Source organism: Suricata suricatta, chromosome 12, assembly GCF_006229205.1.
Source record: "Suricata suricatta isolate VVHF042 chromosome 12, meerkat_22Aug2017_6uvM2_HiC, whole genome shotgun sequence".
Classification (NCBI taxonomy): Eukaryota; Metazoa; Chordata; class Mammalia; order Carnivora; family Herpestidae; genus Suricata; species Suricata suricatta.
The window spans coordinates 30,839,477-30,860,358 of NC_043711.1; the positions used below are offsets into that span (position 1 = coordinate 30,839,477).

General features: G+C 48.0%; 1 protein-coding gene across 2 annotated transcripts in view; it reads right to left on the reverse strand.

Annotated features, from left to right (window-relative positions):
* The window catches only part of PRICKLE2 (prickle planar cell polarity protein 2), a 327,787-nt gene that overhangs the window by 41,490 nt on the left and 265,415 nt on the right, over positions 1 to 20,882 (reverse strand). For both annotated transcript variants that reach the window (XM_029917658.1, XM_029917659.1), the window contains 4 exons: positions 14,661 to 14,774; positions 11,656 to 11,793; positions 7,936 to 8,139; positions 4,973 to 5,159 (listed from right to left, as the gene is read on the reverse strand). In XM_029917658.1, the coding sequence (XP_029773518.1) occupies positions 4,973 to 5,159; positions 7,936 to 8,139; positions 11,656 to 11,793; positions 14,661 to 14,774 (643 nt within the window). The remainder of the gene's footprint in view (positions 1 to 4,972; positions 5,160 to 7,935; positions 8,140 to 11,655; positions 11,794 to 14,660; positions 14,775 to 20,882) is intronic.

Below are 20,882 nucleotides of genomic sequence, written 5' to 3' on the forward strand. Positions count from 1 at the left end.
AGCCGCCTCTTAACTCATTTGCTCCGACAGAGAAAAACGCTCCCAGACAAAAATGGCACTAATGACACTAACACATGCCAGAACACCGCTTTAAATGCTTTGTATGTAGGTAACCTCCTTTAACCCCTCCACTATAGGAGGTAGGTTTCTAATATTATTTCCATTTTTCAGATGAGAACGTAGAGGCACGGGAAGGTTAAATCATTTGCCTAGCTTAATACAACTAGGCATCACGGGTGAGATCTGTATCCAGGAGTCTTGCCCCCAACTATGACATGGATACTTTCTCTTTTGCTCTGCTTGGGGGTCTGCTCAAATGCCAACTCCTTGGAGAAGTCCTCCTATACTCCTGAGAGCATCCTCTCCACCATTCTTCACCCTGACCTGCCGGATTTTTCTTCACAGCATGAACCGTGCTGGACATCACAGCGCTACACGTACATCTGTTTGTTAATTCTCTCTGCCCCCTGAAAGTGAAGGTCTAGGAGAAGAGGGTCACGGAAATGTGGCATGTCCAGGAACATGGCCTGATGTATCAGAAGGGTCCTTTATGCAGTGAATGGGTGAACTGAATCCCACACCAGCATATGCCATTGGTGAAGAAAGCACTGTAACAGTTCAGTGGAAAACAAAAATGTGGATTTCAACACTTGGTAAGGAAATGCTTGGGTGTGGTTCGTCAAAGATATTCTCCATAAGCATGCACACCCTTTCCTTAATATCGTCAGGGAAGGAAGAAACGCATTTCCTCCCCCATGCCAGGGCTGGCCCTGGTTTGCGTAATCCTGCTTCACCTGCCCTACAGGAACCTCCCAGAGCCCCAAGAGTTCTTTCTTCTTGGCATCGCTTCCGCCCCCTTGCTGGTTCAAGGGCTTACTCTCCCTGTGGGACACCATCTGCTCACCACCCGTGGGGCCATGAGCTTTGGGCAGGGCTAAAGCCATGCCTGGACCTAGCACTGCCCAGAAAGAACTATTATCTCTCACCCCAGGGACTGGGTTAGAGGTGGGCACATGACCAGCACTAGTCCAATGGGAGAGTGCCCTGGGACTGTTGCTAGGACAGTGATGCACCGAGGCTCTTTCGGCAGCAGTGAATGGAAGTCTGGACACGTTGGGTCCCCCCTCCTGTGGGGTGAGCCTGTGGAGTACGCAGTCTCAAGCAATTACTGTAGGATGGAAGGGGGCCTTTGCAAGACTCCTGATTTCTGATAATAAAAATCTTTCCTGAAATGTAGCAGTACTAATGCAGCCGACAGTCCTGAACCCGGACGTCCCAGGACCAACTTGGGGAGGCTTGTCTAGAGAGGTGGTAAACAAGAAACTGGAGAGCAAACTCTACCCAGAAAGAGAGAGAGGCAGGGACAGAAGGCAAAAGGCAAAGCAGGTGTCCTGGCCTCCCTGGCTCTCTCCCACCCGCCTTCACAGCCCAGGACCCCAGGGAGAGAGAGGCACAAGGCAATTCCTCTCCGATGCACTCTGCCCCAAATTAAGGGGTCTGTTTATTTGGGAGTCTGGTCCTAGGGACTAAGAAGGGAGTTTGAGAGGGACAGAAGCAGCCACAAAGGCCACTCTCAGACAAAAGGGCCACTGTGGGAATCAACTTGGCCTTCCCAGGAGTGAGTACTGGAGGGGCGGGGCTAGAGACAGGTCCCAGAGCTGGGCTCCCACCACATTTGCTCCCCAGGCTCCTGGGAAGAAGCAGGGTGGCACAGGGAGGCACAACCCTGGAGCAGTTTGGAGGCAGGCTTCAGAAGTCAGATGAAGAAAGGTTCGCATCCTGTCCCAGCTGGTTGGAAAGATGCTGAGGCCCATCTACTGATGGCTGGCTGGCTCTGGGCTGTGTGACGCCATGCGAGTGGCTTTGTCTGTCTGCACCTCAATCCCCTCTGCAGCAAAACCAGGAGATTACTAGTTCTGACTTCACACGGCTGCTGTGAGTTAATATGCAGAGGATGGGAAGACTCACATATGCTAGCTCCTCTCACTGCTCTGCTTCTCCTGCGTGTGTGTGTTTTTAAATGTTTTATTTATTTTTGGACAGAGACAGAGCATGAGTGGAGAAAGGGCAGAGAGAGAGAGGGAGACACAGAATCCAAAGCAGGCTCCAGGCTCCTGGCCGTTAAAACAGAGCTCGAATCGGGTCTCGAACCCATGAACCATGAGATCATGACCTGATCCGAAGTTGGATGCTCAACTGATGGAGCCTCTCAGGTGCCCCAAGCTTCTCCTGTTTTCCTGAGGTCTTATTGCCCTTCTCCCTCTGTTCTGGGGGCTGTTACCCAGATGCAGTCCATAAAAAAAACCCCAAGGTTGGCTCAGTCGACCTTGCCCTCCCCTCTGGAGGGCTGGGCTGATGCCCCACTGCCCTACATCCCAAGTGGCTGCAGCCTTGCCCACTCCCTATAAGAGGCATGCAGGAAGCCTGGTTCCCGGATGTGTCCTCCGCCAGCTGCTTCTCCATGCTTCTACAAGCAAGTATGCTCAGATGTGGCGGAGGGGGGAGGCCCTTCTGGGGACAGGGCCTTGCAGGAAGGCTGGGCTGGGGTGAGCAGAGGGGAGACGTGTTCCAAAGTGGCCCAGCAGGCAGCACAATGTGATCCCTGATAAACATCCCCGATGTCAGATGGTCCTCTGAACTGGTCCTGAACTCTTCAACATCTGGAAAAGGGCTCTGCTCTTCCACATCTAAGCGTTCCTCTTTAATTCCCCCTCTAAGCCCCATAAGCCCTTCTCAGAGGGTGTGTTTGTGTGTCTACTGCTGCTACAGCCTTGCTCTGTTTATAGGACTGTTTACTCTGCTGTGCGCAGGCAAAAGCACTGTTGCCCTAGCAACGGCTGCCTGATGCAGGGTCCGCGCTGAGCGGCTGTATAAATATGGGATATTTGTGTCATATGGTCAGGGCAAGGCACCAGGAGATGGTGGTATGCATGACATACAGAGCACACTCTTCCACGGTTGCAGGAAAATCAGGTTTCACGGAAAAGTAGATTTAGAAAAAAAAAATCAAGGACAGCGTTTCAACCGCGGCAGTGAGAATACTGTGGGCCACAGAGGTCCTCTTTCCTGGTAAAACATAGGTGCCTTTTTTATGGATTTAAGAGGGAAGGAAAAGGGAATGCCAATCCAAGTCTCGAACAGCTAGGGGAGAGAAAGAGAAGAGGACAGAGGGCCCTTCTGAGGTGGACATGCTGTGCTGACAGACAGATTTTCTCCTTTCCATGTTGCTGGGCAAAAATTCTAAGTGGCAGTTTCGGGAGAAGCTTTGGAGCCTCAACGGAAAGGGACCAAAGCAAAGGCAGCACTAGTAAGAAGGGGATATCAGGGCTGCAGGTGAGCTGTGAACTGGCAGACCCAGAATCCACAGCGACAAATGCTGGGTCCAAAAGCTGCACCATCTTCCCCTGACACGCCCCATCCTGTCCTTCCTCATGGGGCCAGCCACCTGCCCAAACCAAGCTCCCCGTTTCCTAGCTCTTAGCATAAAAGCAAGTCCGTTTTGCTGTTTTGATCTTGTGAGAAGGGAGTGCTGCTGGGTACTTGATTGAGGCATCAGGCCTGGAGACGGCGAGGCCTTCAGGGTCTGGGGGAAGTGGATTTGCGCAGCACCCAGGCCCCAGGAAGGGAATACTGCTTAAGGGTATGGCTGCCTAGCCATGTTGAACCCTGGACCCAGCAGGGACTCCAGCTCAGAAAGGCCTCATGCAAGCAGGCCTGGGTCTGCAGGACAGACTGCTCAACAACCAAGGACAGCTGAGCACATAGTAGGTGCTCATCCACGATGCTGGGATCTTTATCAGCTTGCAGAGCTCTCCCAACTACTAGCTAATTTTTTCATTGAAAAATCTCACTTGGAATGAAGCAGGAAGACAAAATGACTTCTTTCTGTTTCTGATATCATCTTCTAAGTGGGGCAACATGGGCGCCCAGACTGATTATCTCCACATCTGCCCACTACCAGGTGAGAGGCTGGCAGGTTCCGAGTGGATTTCTGGGAACTGCACGGGCCACAGGAGGAACAGGCTGCAAGTCTCACCGACAGTCACCCGCTGCCAACTCTTTCATTCTTCTTTTGAAAGGGTGGCTCCTTCTCAAGGTGCCAGAACAGGCGAGCTGAAAGAGGAAGCCACAGATGTGGCGCGATCTGGAAGACTGTTGAAGGGCTGAATAAATTGGTCATCTGCCCAGAGAAAATGATCTCTGCCATCTCAGATCTGCTGCTGCGTGGGGTAGTTTAGAGCTCATAAGCTCTTTCAGGTTCTCTTGCTTTGTATTAGGCTGGGTCGGCTTTTGCTGATCTTTTTTTTTTTTTTTTTTAAAGATAAGCTGCCAGAAACCATTTGGTTTTCTTGACTGCCCCTTTCTACAAGAGGACTTTTTTGGGTCCTCCCTCCACAGAGGCTCAACTTTTTCCAGGGAGGCTGTGGAAGACATCTGTTTATCTTTTCCCTCAAGTTTTCCTTTCAGGACCTCTTGTCCTGCCCTTGGTCGTACAGCACATCACCCGTCTCAGGGGTGGGGCTGCGACGCAGATCAACAGAAACACCCTACGCTCCAGCTTCCAGGGTGGAACTCATGACCCAACCGGGACAATAAGGTTCCTAGCTGGAGGAACTCCTTCGGATTCTAAAACATACATGGCCCCACTCCTTTGGAGAAGGCAAGTGCTGAGATTAGGGAGATGTGGGGTGTCTTCTCGGCCAGCATGCGAGAACAGCTTGCTTTTTACCACTGCCAAGAGAAGGCAAGCTGAGCTGAGACACAAAGCACCCAAAAGCTCAGACTCTGTTGGAACCCTGGAGCCATCCCCATCTGAAGTGAGCATGCTCCTTTAGTCTCTAGAACAACGGGAGCCAAGAGATCCCCTTTTCACCGAAGCCCCTGTGAGTTGGCCACAGGGAAGGTCTCTACACCAGACACAGAGGGGATCCAGCTGCAGGAGGACTGAGCTGAGCACTCAGCGCTGCCTCACCTATGTGTTGAGCACAGGTGTCGCAATATTCTGCGTACAAGGACTCGAAGCAGTGGCAACAGTAAGGCCTTCCCTCCTTCATGATGTAGCGCTGGCCGCCAAGCACCGTCTCGCACTCGAAGCAGCAGAAGTGTTTCATGTGCCAGTGCCGCCCCTCAGCTTCTGTGCATTCGTCTGCAAAGATGATCTAGAGGTAGGGAAGCCAAATGATCAGTGATGAAGACCCAGCCGCACAGAGGCACTTTAAAGGACAACAGTTAAGGGGGGCCCAAACTAGAAGGATGTGAAAGCAGGTCCTTCCCGCAAATTACTCAATAAAAAGGCCATACGTATACGCATGTTCTAGATAGTTGTCAGTTCTCACATTGGGATTTGCCTAAAGCACAATTAAGCACAGTTTCTGGCCTGGCCAGGTGTGAATTTAACATTTAATAAGAGAAATCATGTTCTACCCTGAAGAATATGAAGCAAGACCAGAAACTGATAGCTCATGGGCACTCTGGATAACACATTTATGTTTTCTTTGGCTGATACCCAATCTTTTTAAAAACAGGAAATGTCACATTGATGCCTGGGATCCTGATTTCTCTGTTGAAAATAGGGCATTTGAGAAGAGGCATTGCTACTTTCAGATGAGTGTTGAGTTCTCGAGCTCAGTCCTATTTTTCGCCACTCACTGTAGTCTTAAAATGTGTCACCTTCATGGACAACATCTGCCTTGTCCTCAGAAGCATTTGTGCTGTGACCTCCGATGTGGAATTTTTGAAATTTCAAAGTATAGATTTCAAAGCTTACTACAAACCACAGTAATCAAGACAGTGTGGTGCTGGTATAAAAATGGACATACAGATCAATAGAAGAGAAATAAAAGTCCAGAAATAAACCCAAGCATTTCTGGCCAACCGATGATCAACAAAGATGCCAAGGACATTCAATAGGGAAAGAACAGTCTTTTCAACAAATGTGGTTGGGACAGCTGGATAACCACATGCAAAAGAATGAATCTGAACCGTACACAAAAATTAACTTGAAAGAGATCAGAGACCTAATGAGCCAAATACTATTAAATGCTTAAAAGAAAACACAAGTGTAAATATTCATGACCTTGGACCTGTTTCTTAGCTGAGACACGGAACAAAAACAACCAATAAACACATGAAAAGATGCTCAACATCATTACCCATTAGGGATATACATACCAAAACCACAATGTGATATTACTTCGTACCCACTATGACTATAAAGAAAACGTTAACTGTTAAGGAAGATGTGGAAAAACTGCAACACCATTCACTGACAGTGGGAATGTAAAAGAGTAAAGCTTCTCTAGAAGAGAGTCTGGATTCCCTTAGAAAGTTAAACACAGAATTACCATATAACCCAGCAATTCTACTCCTGGGTATATGTTCAAGAAAACTGAAAAGATATGTGCACACAAAAACCTATACGCATGTTTATACAGCGCTGATCATAACAGTCAAAAAGTGGAAAGAACTTAAATGTCCATCAGCGGACAAACGGCTCAACAAAATGTGACGTATACACACGGCTGAGTATTAGTCAGCCTTGGAATAACGTACCATTACACGCTACAACGTGGATTAACCTTGAAAACATTACTCTAAATGAAAGAAGTCAGACACAAAAGATCCACTTATGTGAAATCTCCAGAATATGTAAATGCATAGAGACAGAGAATAGACAGGGGGCTGCCAGGGGCTGGGAGAAGGGGGAGTAATTGCTAAAAGATATAAAGTTTCTTTTGGGGTGATGAAAATGACCTAGGATTAGACAGCAGTGACAGGTGTACAATTCTGTGAATACACTAAAACCCACCAAACTGGATACCTAAAAAGGTGAACCTTATGATGTGTGAATTACATCTCAGTAAACAAAAATTTCAAGACACTGAAATCAGCATATTCCTTGGCCATTAGATAACAGAAAATAGTAGGAGCACTAATTTCCAGAAGTAGAAGAAACTGAGGCAAAGCAGCTAGCTGGAATTAGAGGTGGAACTGAATTCAGTTTCCCAAATACCTGGTCAGAGGGTCTCTCCAGAACATCACCCTTAGCTTTAGAATCCAAATTAGTTAAGGCTGGTCAACTTCCTCCTGGAAAAGCGAACCTCCCCCAGGCAGGCAGTAGTGGACTGTGACTGAAAAAGGGGAGGGCTCCCTACAGAGACCCACACTACTGTCCGCAAGGTCAGCCAGGACCCCAAATCCATTTTGTGCAGGAGGAAACCCCTCTCGAAGAAGTTTCCCCAAATTATTCCATAACAGTAGTCTGGTTTAGAACATTCTCCTTTCTCCTCCAAACTTAAAACCCAAAAACTTTTTATAGAAATATAAGCTCCAAACTTTTGAAGCCAAAGTATGTCTTCTCTTCTTGCAGCTTACGGACCATACCGAGGTGTGCTCCTGGTGGGAGAAAACACCAGACACAGGGTTTGGACTCCAGTCTGCCTTCTGACCCGGGGTAGCGGATTCAAGGACCTCTCAGGGCGTGGGGCAGGGCCCTCCAAAGGAGGTATGCCTCTGCCTCCTCATCGGAGCTTTGCTCAGTTAGGGGAAAACCAAAGAGTGCCACCAAATGTCTCTCTTCTCAAAACAGGTTGTCTCACGGAAGCTCAGGAATGGGAACTTAAGTGCCACGCCGTGACTGATCCCTCCTTGGGATTTAGGCTGACATCTGACGCTGCACAGTGCCTTTCTTTAAGAGTTCAGGACTGACCCAGTGCCCGGGACTATCCTCCGCTACAGAAACTGCTTTCCTACTTGGATGCCCGGGGGGATTGCCACTTTCGGACATGCTAGCAACCAGGGATGGGTGGGGCTTGCCTCTTGCAAAGGTTAATAGAAGAAGGTGGAGCAGCCTATGGTTTTCTGTGCAGGGGGTGAGGGGAGGCAGTGAGGGGTGATGTCGGGCAGGGCTGGGAGCCCCAGGCACTGTGCTCTGACCTCATCACAGGCGGCGCAGCGCGGCTTCAGGCACTCGGCGTGGTGCCTGCCACAGTAGATCTTCCCGTCCTGGTAAAAGTAGATCAAGTCCACCAGCAGCTCGTTGCAGACGGTGCATATGAAGCACGGCGGGTGCCAGCAGACCCCGTGGCCGGCGCGTGACGCAAACACAGCGATGTCCCCGCCGTTAATCTGGCCTCCGCACTGTCAGGCAATCAGACATGTCAGTACCAACCCCGGCCCTGTCTTTCAGGGCCGCGCATAACAGATAGAAGACCTCCACTACCACCAACAGCGGGTTGCCGGGCACTGGTTGTCAACCTAGCCGCTAAGCTACGTGGGTTACTTGTGTGGCGGGGCGGGCTTTACTGGCGTCCCCTCCACATACACCCCTCCTTCCCCACAAGGAAGATGAAGATAAAGTGACTGAGAAAATAAGGAGTCACAAGGCAGGAAAGGAGGAAAAACTCTTGTAGCAAAATGACACACAGGGGCTCTACAAGCAGGAGGCCAAGTGGCATGTGGTGATGGTGTCTGTGTGTCTTTTAGATGCTCCAAACTCTATGTGAAGGCACAAGGGAGTTTAACACCAGCAGGAGCAGGTGACGGCAGGGTGTGGGGGTGGAGGAGCTGTAACGTGGGCAAGGGAGGGGGTTCATAAAAGCAGGCCCACTTTGGGGAGCTTGGGTGCTCAGTCAGTTAAGTGTGTGACTTCGGCTCAGGTCATGATCTTGCGGTTCATGGGTTTGAGCCTCGCGTCGGGCTCTGTGCTGACAGCTAGCTGAGAGCCTGAAGCCTGTCTTCAGATTCTGTGTCTCCCTCTCTCTCTGACCCTCCTGGGCTTGCGCTGTCTCTACCTCTCAAAAATAAATAAGAAACATTAAAAAAAAAAAAAAAGCAGGCCAACCTTTAACTATTTCTCCAATGGCCTTTGAGGCATGCTTTTAGTCTGCTTTTTCTAACTTCTGTTTTACCTAGTCTTGACTGACAAGGCACCACTTCTGATGCCAGACTATGGAAAGGGCTTCCTTCTCTCTCCCTCCCCTATCTTCTCACTCATGTTCCAAAGTTCCTTCCCTTACACAGAAAGGATCGAGGCAACAACCCTGATAACCCACATGTTACGGCTTAGGATGGGGCTTTGAAGGGGGAGTAAAGTGTGAGGTGCGGGATCCAGTGAGAGGCTCCCCGCTGACTATGGCGATGGCCATGGGGTTCACGCCCGAGGGTACTGCTGGGTGGCCCCACTGCGGCTGAGCTCTGGGCACAACGTCTAGAGAGCAGAAAAGCTACCTCCCGTACCGCAGCCATCATATACGTTGAAATGTTTCACAGAAAATAAAATAAAGGTCTCATGGAACAGTCTCTGGGAGCTCATTCATGGAAGTGACCAAAAGGAAGACATCATGTTACTGAAGGTACTACCGAGCTTTTTTTTTTTAAACATTAGCAGACCTGGGGTAAGCTTTGCGATAAAAGATAAACTTAAATTAAGCACATGAAAATCTTCAAGAGTTTATTTGAGCAAATACAGATTTAAATTGGGCAGTACCAAACTGAAGGCGGTTAGGAGGGCTCTGCCTACCTGGAATTAGAGGAGGGAAGTTCTACAGAGAAGCAGGGATGCAAAGAAAGGAAATTATTTGATTGGCTGTAGCTTAAGGGGTTGTTTTATTTGAGAAAGCCTAGTTGCCTGTCAGTGATGGGCTGCTTGTAAGCGTCATTTTCTTACTACTGAGGCACTGTCTTTGGGTTAGGCTTTGGTTTGCTTCAGTAGGCAACAAAGGTATTAGAGACACCTCACTGTGATGGCTTTGTTAAATTGCGTTAACAATACAGAATCTCAGGTAATCTTCACCATAATCCCACGTGATAGGCATTCATCACCTCTATTTTGCAGATGACAAGTGGAGGGAAAATAACATGGTTAAAGGTCATCTGGCAGCAATATGAGTCAACCTTGTCTTTCTGGCTCCATGCTATTGTCACTATGTTCTACTACTTTTGACACCTGCTCATGAAATGCCCAGCCTTTCTTTCTCCTTAGGAGAGCCCAGCGGGGCTGGTTCCAGAAGGCTGATCTCAGAGCAGCAAAATTCTGGATCTGGGGACACTGAATCTCACATCTTTTTTTTTTAAGTTTAATTTATTTATTTTGAGAGAGAGACAGTGAGTTGGGGAGGGGCAAAGAGAAAGGGGGACAGAAAATCTGAAACAGACTCTGTGCTGACAGCAAAGCAGGGCTTGAACTCACAAACCATGAGATCATGACCTAAGCCAAAGTTGGACACTTAACTGACTGAGCCACCGAGGTGTCCCTGAATCTCACATCTTAACCACTGACCACTCATATCAAGGGTGAAGACTCCATTGCCAAATCTCTGGTCCTGTGGCTCCCCTATTAAGGAGCACCTCCATTTCACCTGTGAACCTTCTCACATCATCCCTCTGAAATCTCAAAAAAGGGCACAAATGGCACCCACTCCCCTCTGGTAGTATCTCGCTTTCTCTTCACTGACCTAGCTCATGCATCTTCAGGACCTCAAAGGTTTCCTTAAGAGCTTAAGGGGTTAGATGAGGCTTTTCAAAGAGCAGCAGAGCCGAAGCACAGCACTGAAAATGATGATCAGCACCAGAAGGCTCTATGGCCAAGAGGAGGGGCAGGAGGAACACAGGTAGGCTGCACATCAACCTTTCTTTCTTCAAAACCCTGCACCACCATGCCCTGAGCACTCTGCAGACGATGAGGAGAGAACACACACAGACTCTTCAACTCAGTGAGGTCCAGGGAGAATGCAAGGGGACTGCATGCATTTTGCTGCAGAACCCTCACACCCAAGGAGATGACCATTTACCACCCCTTTACATGGGCCTGGGATGAACCCATGGTCCAAATGCCATTTTCTAAGGGCCTCATTTTAAAATAGAGATGCCTCAGGTCTTTCCTCTGCTTATATCCTTCAAACAGCTCCCCATCTCCTTCCAACGGCTCAGACCACCGGCTGGCCAGGAGCTCTCACTTTACATGCTACTTCGCTCCCTCTGCTCCCTCTGCCGTGCAACATCGGCCACCTCTGCTGTCCCTCCAGCACAACAGAAATGCTCCTGCCACGGAGTGCCTGGGTAGCTCAGCTGGTGGAGTGCTCGACTCTTGGTTTCGGCTCAGGTCTTGTGGCTCGAGCCCTGCACTGGGCTCTGTGCTGATGGCTCGGAGCCTCCTTGGGATTCTCTGTCTCCCTCTTTCTCTCTGCCCTTCCCCTACTCATGCTGTCCCTCTCTCAAGATAAATAAACATTAAAAAAAAAAAGAAAGAAAGAAATGCCTCAAAGCCTTTGAGTTGCTCATTCCCTCCACTCACTGAGATGCAGAACCCCCTCCCTCAGTTCCTGGGAACCACTGCCCGAGGCCTCCTTCCAAGTGGCACCTTATGCAGCCACCTTCCTGAAAGCTACCCCCTCCTCACCCCGCATTGTTTGGAGCCTCCTTCTCCACTGTATTTTGTTCTATCTTCTTTATTTAACTGTTTGACCTCTTCCCCTAGGACCAAACCCCTCACCAGGGCAAAACCAAGCTTTCAAGTCTTTTGTTTGCTGCTGTATCCCCAAGAGCTAGACCTGCACACGACGCACAGTAGGCCCTCAGTAAAAGAACTGCTGGATGGACGGACTCATGCAAGGAGGCCCGAGCGGTCCCTCCTCCCTCCCTGGATTCCATGCTCACCTGTTCACAAATAGCTCCCGTCATGGTGACTGGGAAGGGCCTGACGTTCCCTCGGCCCAAGTTTTCCCGTTTCCTCTGGTTGCTGAAGAGCTTGAGCTCCCTCTTCTCCTCCTCATCCAGGGAGTTGCAATATCGAACCTGAGCAGACACAGAGAGCGGCATGGTGGCCGTCACCCTTGATCCGTGGGATTTCTGAAGTCCACGCCCCAGAGTTTTCCTGTTAACCCCACTTCCATTCCGTGGTATAGCTCTGGTCTTCACGGTCCCACCTGCAGGCTCAGGGCCCCTTAAAAGGAGCCTCTACTTAAGATGGTGGACGGCCAACATGGCTTATGACAGGTGCCAAATTCCAGAGCCCACGTCATGAGCAGGCTAAAGGTTCTGGAACTGTTCCTCATCCTTACTGCCCTGCTCTCAGCCACACTAAGATCCACATCACGTGGGGTAGCTCTGGTGCTAGTCAACATCGGGGATGTTTTCCTTCTTTAAAAATGAGGTGCCTCTTCAAATGGATTGTAGGGTCCAGATACATTCACCTCCATGTGCCCACGTGAGTGACCCTCGACACCCATGGGTGGCTCCACGCTAGCGAGCCAGAGCAGCTCACAAGTTCTGCTCTCACATCTTATTTTGCAAAAATGGAGACCCAAAGGCTTGAGGCTAAGGAGCTGGACCAGAGGTATGGCTGCTGCTTCATGGAAGGCCCTACGTGATTTTCTGTGTGCAGGAGGGAAAATGGCTACCCACTGGGCTGTGGTTCATCCATCAACTTGCATAGGATATTTTCCTTCTTGTTAAATACAAAAATTCAGAGAATGAAGGAAGGGACATGTGCAGACACTCAAATCCAGCATTCCCCAGGCTCTCCCCATATTCGCACACACAATGGGAATTCTGCCTTGGTCCTGAACTGTTACTTACTTAATACTATTTTTAAAACAGACTCACTTTTTTAACTTGAATATGTTTAAAAAATAATGTATATGATGACTATAAATTAAAAGTCAATTATCACCTACCCAAATCAGAAGGTGATCGACCCTAAAAACTAAACAGTGTAAGAATGAAAGTGTATTGTTGGATTCTAGCTACTTCTGCTTATGGGAGACCCTAAAGCGAAGATTCTTAATGAGGTCACTTACAAGTAAAGAGTGGCAGGAGCTGGAGCGGTGTGAGGAGACGGACAGCCCAGGCTGAAATTCCCCAGGGCTTATTCACTTATACACTTTAAATGGGAGGGATCCTCCCGTTACGTGGTTCACTTTTCATTCACCACCATGTCTGTGTACCACCTAACGGCGCGTGTCTGCCACACTTTGGCACACATGGATCTAATCCCGCCGCCTGTCTGACTTTTGAGAAATGTGAACATCAGGAAAGGGTAGGTAAAACGCTCAGATGGTGGGTTGTAAGATAGTTCGAGGGAAACTTGTGAGATAGGATGGTGACAGCCTAATTGGAAAACCAGCGCTGCTGTATCATCTCAATTGTTTCATCTGGGCAGAAGGCAGAATCCTTCAATATTTGAAGTCAAATATTGACTTCAGAATCACTCTTTGTCCTCCAAAGGGCCATGTCAAATGGGCAAAATCAGCCCCCCAGGTCACGTGTAAGGAAACTTCAACAGGAAGAAGGAATTTGAATGGTCTCTTTTCATGAAACTACAGTTAACTGTAAATGGGATAAATCATTAACAGCAGAGAACTGAGAACCTTGCTCTATCAAGTAAAAAAAAGAGTTAAAAAAAAAAAAGTCCTCCTGTGGATGTCTCCAAGGACACTGCTGTGATCTGAACAGCCCAGAATATATGGTGACACCAATGACATTTTATGGATGTGCTTTTAAAGAAAGGCACACCTTTCCTGCTTGTAAAAACCCGCATTTTCGCTTCCAAATTAGTTACCTGGGCATCAGGTTACAGGGCTTGCTCTCAGCTTTGAAAGAGGAAACACTGTTTCTATTTGTTTTATGAAGTCCAAATGAGCAGCAGGAAACTGGCTCTCTTTCTAGGGACCTGCTTCAGTTTTCTAAGCTTTTGCTTCACTTACTCACGTTTATTTTCGAGGCATCTGAATGATCCCTTTTGATCTGAATATGGGAATATAAGTAATAACATAGTACCTACGCCCTTCCCTGGAGATGCCGCTGGTGGGTGGGAGCCGTCGGTGGAGAGCTGGGGTCCAGCTCTCTACAGGGGTTATTTCTCCTGTCAGTTTAATATTATGTTACTGTTTCAAATGCAATCAGAGTTAGGCGGACAAGTCCGTTCTGGAGGAGGACTATTTTTAAAAACCAGATACTAAAAATTAATTTCTAGTTTATAAACCTAACCCTCCCAAGCAGGATGATCTTTTAAAGGCATAGTCACATATTCCCTTTATAAGCGATCTGACTTCGGAGCTAAGAAACGTCTGCTTACAGTGCCTGGTGTCCAGGTTCAGAAAAAAAGAACAGCCCTGCCAGCCATTCTTCCACGTGTGTAAATGGTGACCTGGGAAGACAGCCTTTCAACAACATAAACACAGATGTTCAAGAGCTGCAAATCTGGACATGTGATTTCTATGGCAGCATAACGTGGAAAACTCGCACACTCGTTTAACGTGAAATGCTGCTGAAAATCCCAGAGAATCCCAGGGTTTGTGCAGGGCTTGAACTGACCCAGGGAACTGCAATCAGCTAAGGGCCTCCGGCAACCAGCACATTCAACTAAGAAAACCTGGACTTGAACTTTTAACTTTTAGGGCTCCCTGGTTACCCCACACTAGCTGTTAGTGCCAGGCCGAGAGGCGAATCCAGTCTGTAATGAGATCTGCTTTCTGTAACTCTCTCCAGAAAGTGTCGGGCCGTTTCTCTTGGCCCTAATTAAGGAAGCTAAAGCCTAAAACGAATGCACCAGAGTTTTTCTTTGGAGATCGGCCTGATCACAGCACTCTGATTATGAAGAAGGTGACAGTTCACAGGAGTGTCCACGAACAGTCTTCCTAAGGCCCCCGCGAGCCCCTTACCTCATTGTCATGTGGCGGCAGCTGGTGTAATAGCTGCTTGATTCGAAGTTTCTCTCCGGGACTGTTGACATAAGGAACCTTCTCCTCTGGGAGGCAGCTATAGTACTGGTGAACCTGAGGGATGGAGAGCACAGGGATCCCTTTACATGCCCATTACTCAAACCACCTGCCCGCTCCCGCTCCCTGGGAGGGTCACTCCGGCAGCAGGACAGTTTCCTTCCCGTCGTTTCCACCCTTCTGAGACTCAACAGCAAACGCGTTCTCGCTGCGAGCGGGCAGACTCATCCTTGAAGAAAGAGGGGGGCAAATCACCTCTCTCGTGGGGCTCTCCCTCTCTTGCAAGGGGAAAAACAAAGCCAGCAAACTTTCCTAGAAGAAGAGAATTCAGCGAATAGGCTGGTAGGGCTTTGTCATCGGGATCCCCCCCCACCCCGAGAGACGGCAGCTTTACCATTTTCCCTGTGAGTCTCCGGCATGCTCCGTGTCTCCCTAGCCAAAGGGATGTGTCAGTGCCTGCCTCACACTGGGGCCAGAGCCAGACTCTGCACTCGGGAAGCTGCTGGGTCCCTCAGCCTCCTCCTACGTGAAAAGCCCTCTAGGTTTTGAGGTCTTTGTAAGAGCAGGCAGCAGCTCCCGTTTGTCAGAAAACAGAGTCACGAAATCTGGGATATGGAGTGTGTAATTAACAATGGCCATTGACATGAGTGTTTTTGCACATCCTAGAATGCTCCTCTTTAAAACTCTTAGGACATATTCTTCGCTTTCAGAGGCTCATTCAACTCTAACAAAGACTTGGGAAAGCATCTAAATTTGCCTGGGGGAGGGGTGGAGGGAAACATACATTCTACTATCCAGCTGTATGCAAAGCTAAGGTAAGAAAAAGCTGGCCAAAACAGAAGGTATGCTATTATTTAGGAGAAGCCAAAAAAAAAAAAAAAAAAAAAAAAAAGAAAAGAAACAACTCACAAGCTCAGATGACATCATGGAAAATTCTTTTCAACTACCTCTTAGCATCACGACCAGCTCTTGCGAAACAAGGCATTCATTCAACAAGACAGAGAAGACAGAAGACTTGTGGCTCTAAATTCATCATATTCATTCCATTCCACAAATTTGGTCTAATTCCCTTGAGTTTAGGGAGCCCTGGACACGAACATATGTTTTGGGAATGCTGGAGCAAAGAGTTAAAAAGCTCTGTCTAGTTTGATCTCCAGAAAGTAAATCATAACTGTTAAAGCATGGGGTGTGGGAAGGGATGCGAATAAGGTCTTGCAGTGACAAGGCCTCAACAAAATGCGAGAGCTACCTTTATTTTCATAAAAAATGGTTGTAACCATTCACCATCATGTGTGCCTATCACAGTCCTCAGTAAATCCCAAAGGCAGTCGTTCAGCCTGCGTGTCACAGACTGGGTGGTTTCTCAAGACAGGGACCTGCAATGCCTTGTGCAGAGCGACCTGGCGGGAAGCCACGTTCTGGAAGGGAAGGAAGGACTCTGGGTTTTGCAAGCAGCCCACAGGTTATCAGCCTTCTCTCTGAGAAGAAACGAAAGCCCGGATCCCAGGTTAGTTTGGGATTAGATGCTGGCCATGGGCCCATCAGAGCCTGGCACACCATTTTGTGCTCAGAGGGATTCGTGCACCGTACACTGTAGCAGGTAAGTGCAGGCAGAAAGGAGAGGCCTGTGTCTTGGGGAATGGGCCTTACCTTCCACGTCAAGAGACTGCTCGCAGCAAAGTCGTGCTGCAGTATCCCTTTGACATTTTAACAACTCCTACCCTAGTGACAGAACCTCAGGGACAGATGGTAATAAGAAAGGAGTCATGGCAGATGCTTGATAGCAATCCACTTTGAGTTTGATGGAGCCTTTCCTGAATTGCCCCTCACTACTCACATGCCACTCTTCACTACCCGGAGCCCAGGCATCCCTGAGAGCCCCTGTGACTGGGACACCTTGAGCTGAGCCTTCACGGATCCTGTCCAAGGCTGACCCCAGTTGGAATTTTCCCTGCCTCTTCTCCCCCCCTCCAAATTTTTAATGTTTATTTATTTTTGAGGGAGGGAGGGGGGGAGGGAGAGAGAGAGAGAGAGAGATAGAGAGAGAGAGAGAAAATGAGAACGAGTAGGGGAGGAGCAGAGAGAGAGATGGAGACACAGAATCCAAAGCAGGCTATGGGCTCCAAGCTGCCAGCAGAGAGCCCAACGTGGGGCTCAAACTCATGAACCATAAGATCATGACCTGAGTCAAAGTCGGACACCCAACAAACCAAGCCATCCAGGTGCCCCTTCCCTGCCTCTTCCGCCACTGGGCCAGGCAGATCTGAACCCCCATGCATGGCTCTGTCACTTCTCATCTCTGTGCTCCTGAGTGAGCTCCACAACCGCTCAGAATCTTTATCATAGGACCATGGTAATTCAATGAGAGTGAAGGCTGGGTACTTGGCTCTCAAAACAATAAATAACATGAATACATAGTGATGAGTCTGTTATCCAGCCCTCATGCTCCAAAGGGAATACTCCAGATTTTCCTGGCCTCTCTTTTCCATTTTCAGAGGTACGGCCACACTCTCAGCTTGCAGAGTGAGACCACACCCCGAGGCATCCAACTATCTCAGTCTAAGGAAGAAGGCTACAAGGGGAAAAACGCTATTTAAGCTGGTTTGATTTCAGAAGGAAAAAAAATGCAAACTATTGTAATGATGTGGTGTTCTCTCAAGAAGCCCAGCGGTGCAGCAGGGCCTCATGAGAAACTAGAACCTGCACCTGGGAAAGTGCCTGGTGAGGGATTCTCATCTCTCTATGCCCAGTGTCCTCTGATCTTTGCTCTAGTCTCCTTCCCCTGCAGATCGGTCCCCTGGCTTCTCCAATGTTAAGGTTTCCCATGGCACCTGAATTTACACAACCTGACTTCGAGTCCATCCTAGACTGACTCACTTTCTCAATGTCGAAATCGCAGGAGAAGGACCCTGCTTACCCCGTCTTGTGCCAGGTCCACACCTGCAGACTGGATTGGAGAAGTTCCACCCTGCTGTAAGACTGGAGATAAAGGAGTCCCAACACAACAGGGCTGGGCAGAAGCAGAGGCGGCCATGAAAGGAGAACTCCAGAGACAGTGGGCTAAATAAATACCTGGACATGCTGACGTCCATCCTAAAGACTTAGAATTTCAAGGTCAACAGAGGCAGTGACTACTCCTTAAGAACATAGCTCAATCTTCCCTGGCTGAGAATCTTGTGCTGTCTTTTGTATTTCAAGCCCACTGATCACCATTGCTGCAAAGGTGTCCTTTCTACCAGCAGTCAGCAATTCCTTGAATACAGAATGTACTAAAAATAGTTTCTCAGAAGGCAGTCAACAATTTGGTGGATGACTTAAAAACGTAGCTCACACCATGTACCATTATCACACCAAGGCAGCGAATGCTAATTAACGACCCCGCAAAGACTCCCCATGTCACATGGTAGGCGATCAGGCTTGCTCTGAGGAAGGGCAATGAGTTGGTCCTTCAACCCCTTCCAGGGGTCCTTCTCCCGCTTCACTTCTGGGGTTCAAGAGCTGGATTTTCCAAGATCTTCCTTGAGCAAAGGGATGGGAATGAGGGAGAAACTCCTCTCTTCAGTTCCCAGTCTGTGTCTGGCTGAACACAGAACTGCTGCCTCGAGTTAGCTCTGGCATCCTCCAGAGTAAAACTACTGTGTAGCCCAAAACAAACACTGAGCAAACCAACGGTAAGGGGGAAATATTTAGTATACTTTCTGGCAGTACAAAAATCAAATCTGGCACCACCTCTAAAAACACTGGAGATTGCTCATGTTCATCCAACCATGTTTCTCTTATTAATTTTCATGAATAAATAATCAAATCCAATAGAACTTTGTCAATGAGGACCATTACCAAGTTATTAATTACCTGGTATGGTGACCACTTTTTCCTCTTGGGAAATGGAGCATCACTCTCTGAAAGCAGGACTATGGGATGTGCTAGAAACTTTGTTTCATTTACTCATGGCTCAGGAAGAGGCGGCCTGTGCTTCTTCCCTGGGTTGAGGTGTAAGAGGTACGCTTCCCCCAAATAAAAGCACTTTGAACACAATCAACCGGCTCATGAAAATGAAATCGCTGAAGGCCTTTATTTGAGGTGTCACTCCCAACAGTGAGGTTTGGCAATGATTTCAGTCTCTGTCAAGATGGATTGTAAGAGCTTTAGTCAGTGTGCAAATAAAATCTACAAAGCAAGGCCTCGCCCAGTTTGAAAGACTGGGTTTGTTAGAAGCAACTGCACATTTCACAGCATTTCTGCCTGGCCAGAGACGGAAGGGAGAGAAAAGTGTGCTAATTAAACAAAGACAAAGCGTGCAAAGTGCTTAAGGTAGAGCGGTGGGTCTCAAATGGTAGCTGGCATCAGAAGCACCCGCAAGGCTTAGTAAAACACACATTTCCGACTCGGCAGGACTGGGGTGGGTCCTGATGGTTTTGATTTCTATAACTCCCTTCTCATGGGATGCCCCTGCTGGTGGGCCAGGGAGCACATCTTGAGAGTTGTGGAGTCAGGCAACTGTCTTCCCTGAACAGCCAACCTCATGAGGCTGCCGGGTAAATGACGATATTCCTCTGCCCTCCAAGAGATCCGGAGGCTCAGAAGAGGGAAGGAACTTGTTTGGTAGGACTTAATTTTGCAAGCGTCTCTTGCTACATATATGCTTCAGAAGGGGGATACCATCAGCTCTAGCGAGGATGAGAAATTCTTAGGGCAAAGTGCTCATGTTTTAGGGCAGGACATTTCCCATATCCAAAGTATCCATGTTTTCTTAAGAGTGGGAGCCCAACAAAGAAGTCAGATATTCTTGGTTGATCTTAGATTCAACTGTCCTTTACCACCCTGATGAAGGAAGGGATCAGTGAATATATTTATTTACTTATTTAGTGGCTCTGATGGGCGAAGTGTTTTTATATACCGTTATCTCACGGACCCTCGCCACACCCTGGAGGCTGGTACATTGTATTCCTTAGATTGAGCATCACATTACATGGAGCTAAAAAGTGGAAAGTCCATTTTTGGACTTGGCTTCCTCATCCTCTCCCTTTGTGTCTTATGGATTCTTGGACTTCTATATCAAGGAAAAAAAGAGCCTGGCAGATGGATGGGAAGGAATGGAAAAAACCAGATAGAGTAGATTCCCAGTATGTATGACTGACCACATGTATGATGAACACATTTTCCTTTGGTGTGCTCCATAACACAACCAACATATGGTCCAAAATCAACAGGCCATAGTTAAAAAATGATGTACCCCAAATTACACTATCTTTCCAGAACTCCATGGAATGATGGTCTAAGGGAGTGATGGCAGAGATGGCTGTCTACCCACATCCATTTTCCTTTTCTTCCTTAATCAGAACCCCGATATATTACTTAAAACATCAATATGCTGAACTGATAATAATATTTTTGCAACTCCCTAGTAGCTATGAGTGGCCATGCAAATAAATTTTAGACAATAACATGTAGCATGTGACTCCTAGGAGAGCCCTTTTAAAGGAGGCCAACCAGCTGGCAAAGGCCTTTTTTTGCCCATCCCCCCTTCTGAGTGTTTCCTGTCTGGAATATAAAAACAATGGCGAGAGCTTCAGCAGCCATTTTGTACCGTGAACTTCTTTATCACACTATGGAGCGCCCTTACAGCTCTGGGCTGCCTGCCTCTGAACTTCTTTTATCAATGAGAAAGAAATAGTTTCTTTCTTTTTTTAAAAAAATAATTGCTTTATTTACAGTTTCAGGTATTGGGAAGGGACTGCCATTTCTAAATGATACAGCCCTGGTCCTCCAATGTTAACATACTGCAGAATCACTGGATGCTCTCCTTCAACATTATCCCCATTTTCATTCTTCTGGGTCTGAAAAAAAAAGCCCAGAATTCTTAATAAACACTCCACTCCACATGAGGAGAAACACCGGCTTAAGCGGAAGGCAGACCTGGATCCACGAGGTGAAGGCAAAAACGCCTGATGCATAATCTCTGCTGTGGGCTGACATACTTGAAGGGCTTTATAAAAGCCCATCTTAACCCAGAGATTGAGGAGGAGATTGGACCTTCATTTCCTATTTTCCCTCTCCTGCAGTTTGAGAAGCTTAGAACCCCCGCTAATCTACTCAATTCAGGGAGGCAATATCTAGAAAATGCCTGAAGTCTCAGAAGGCAGCGCTATGGAGAAAAGACAGATG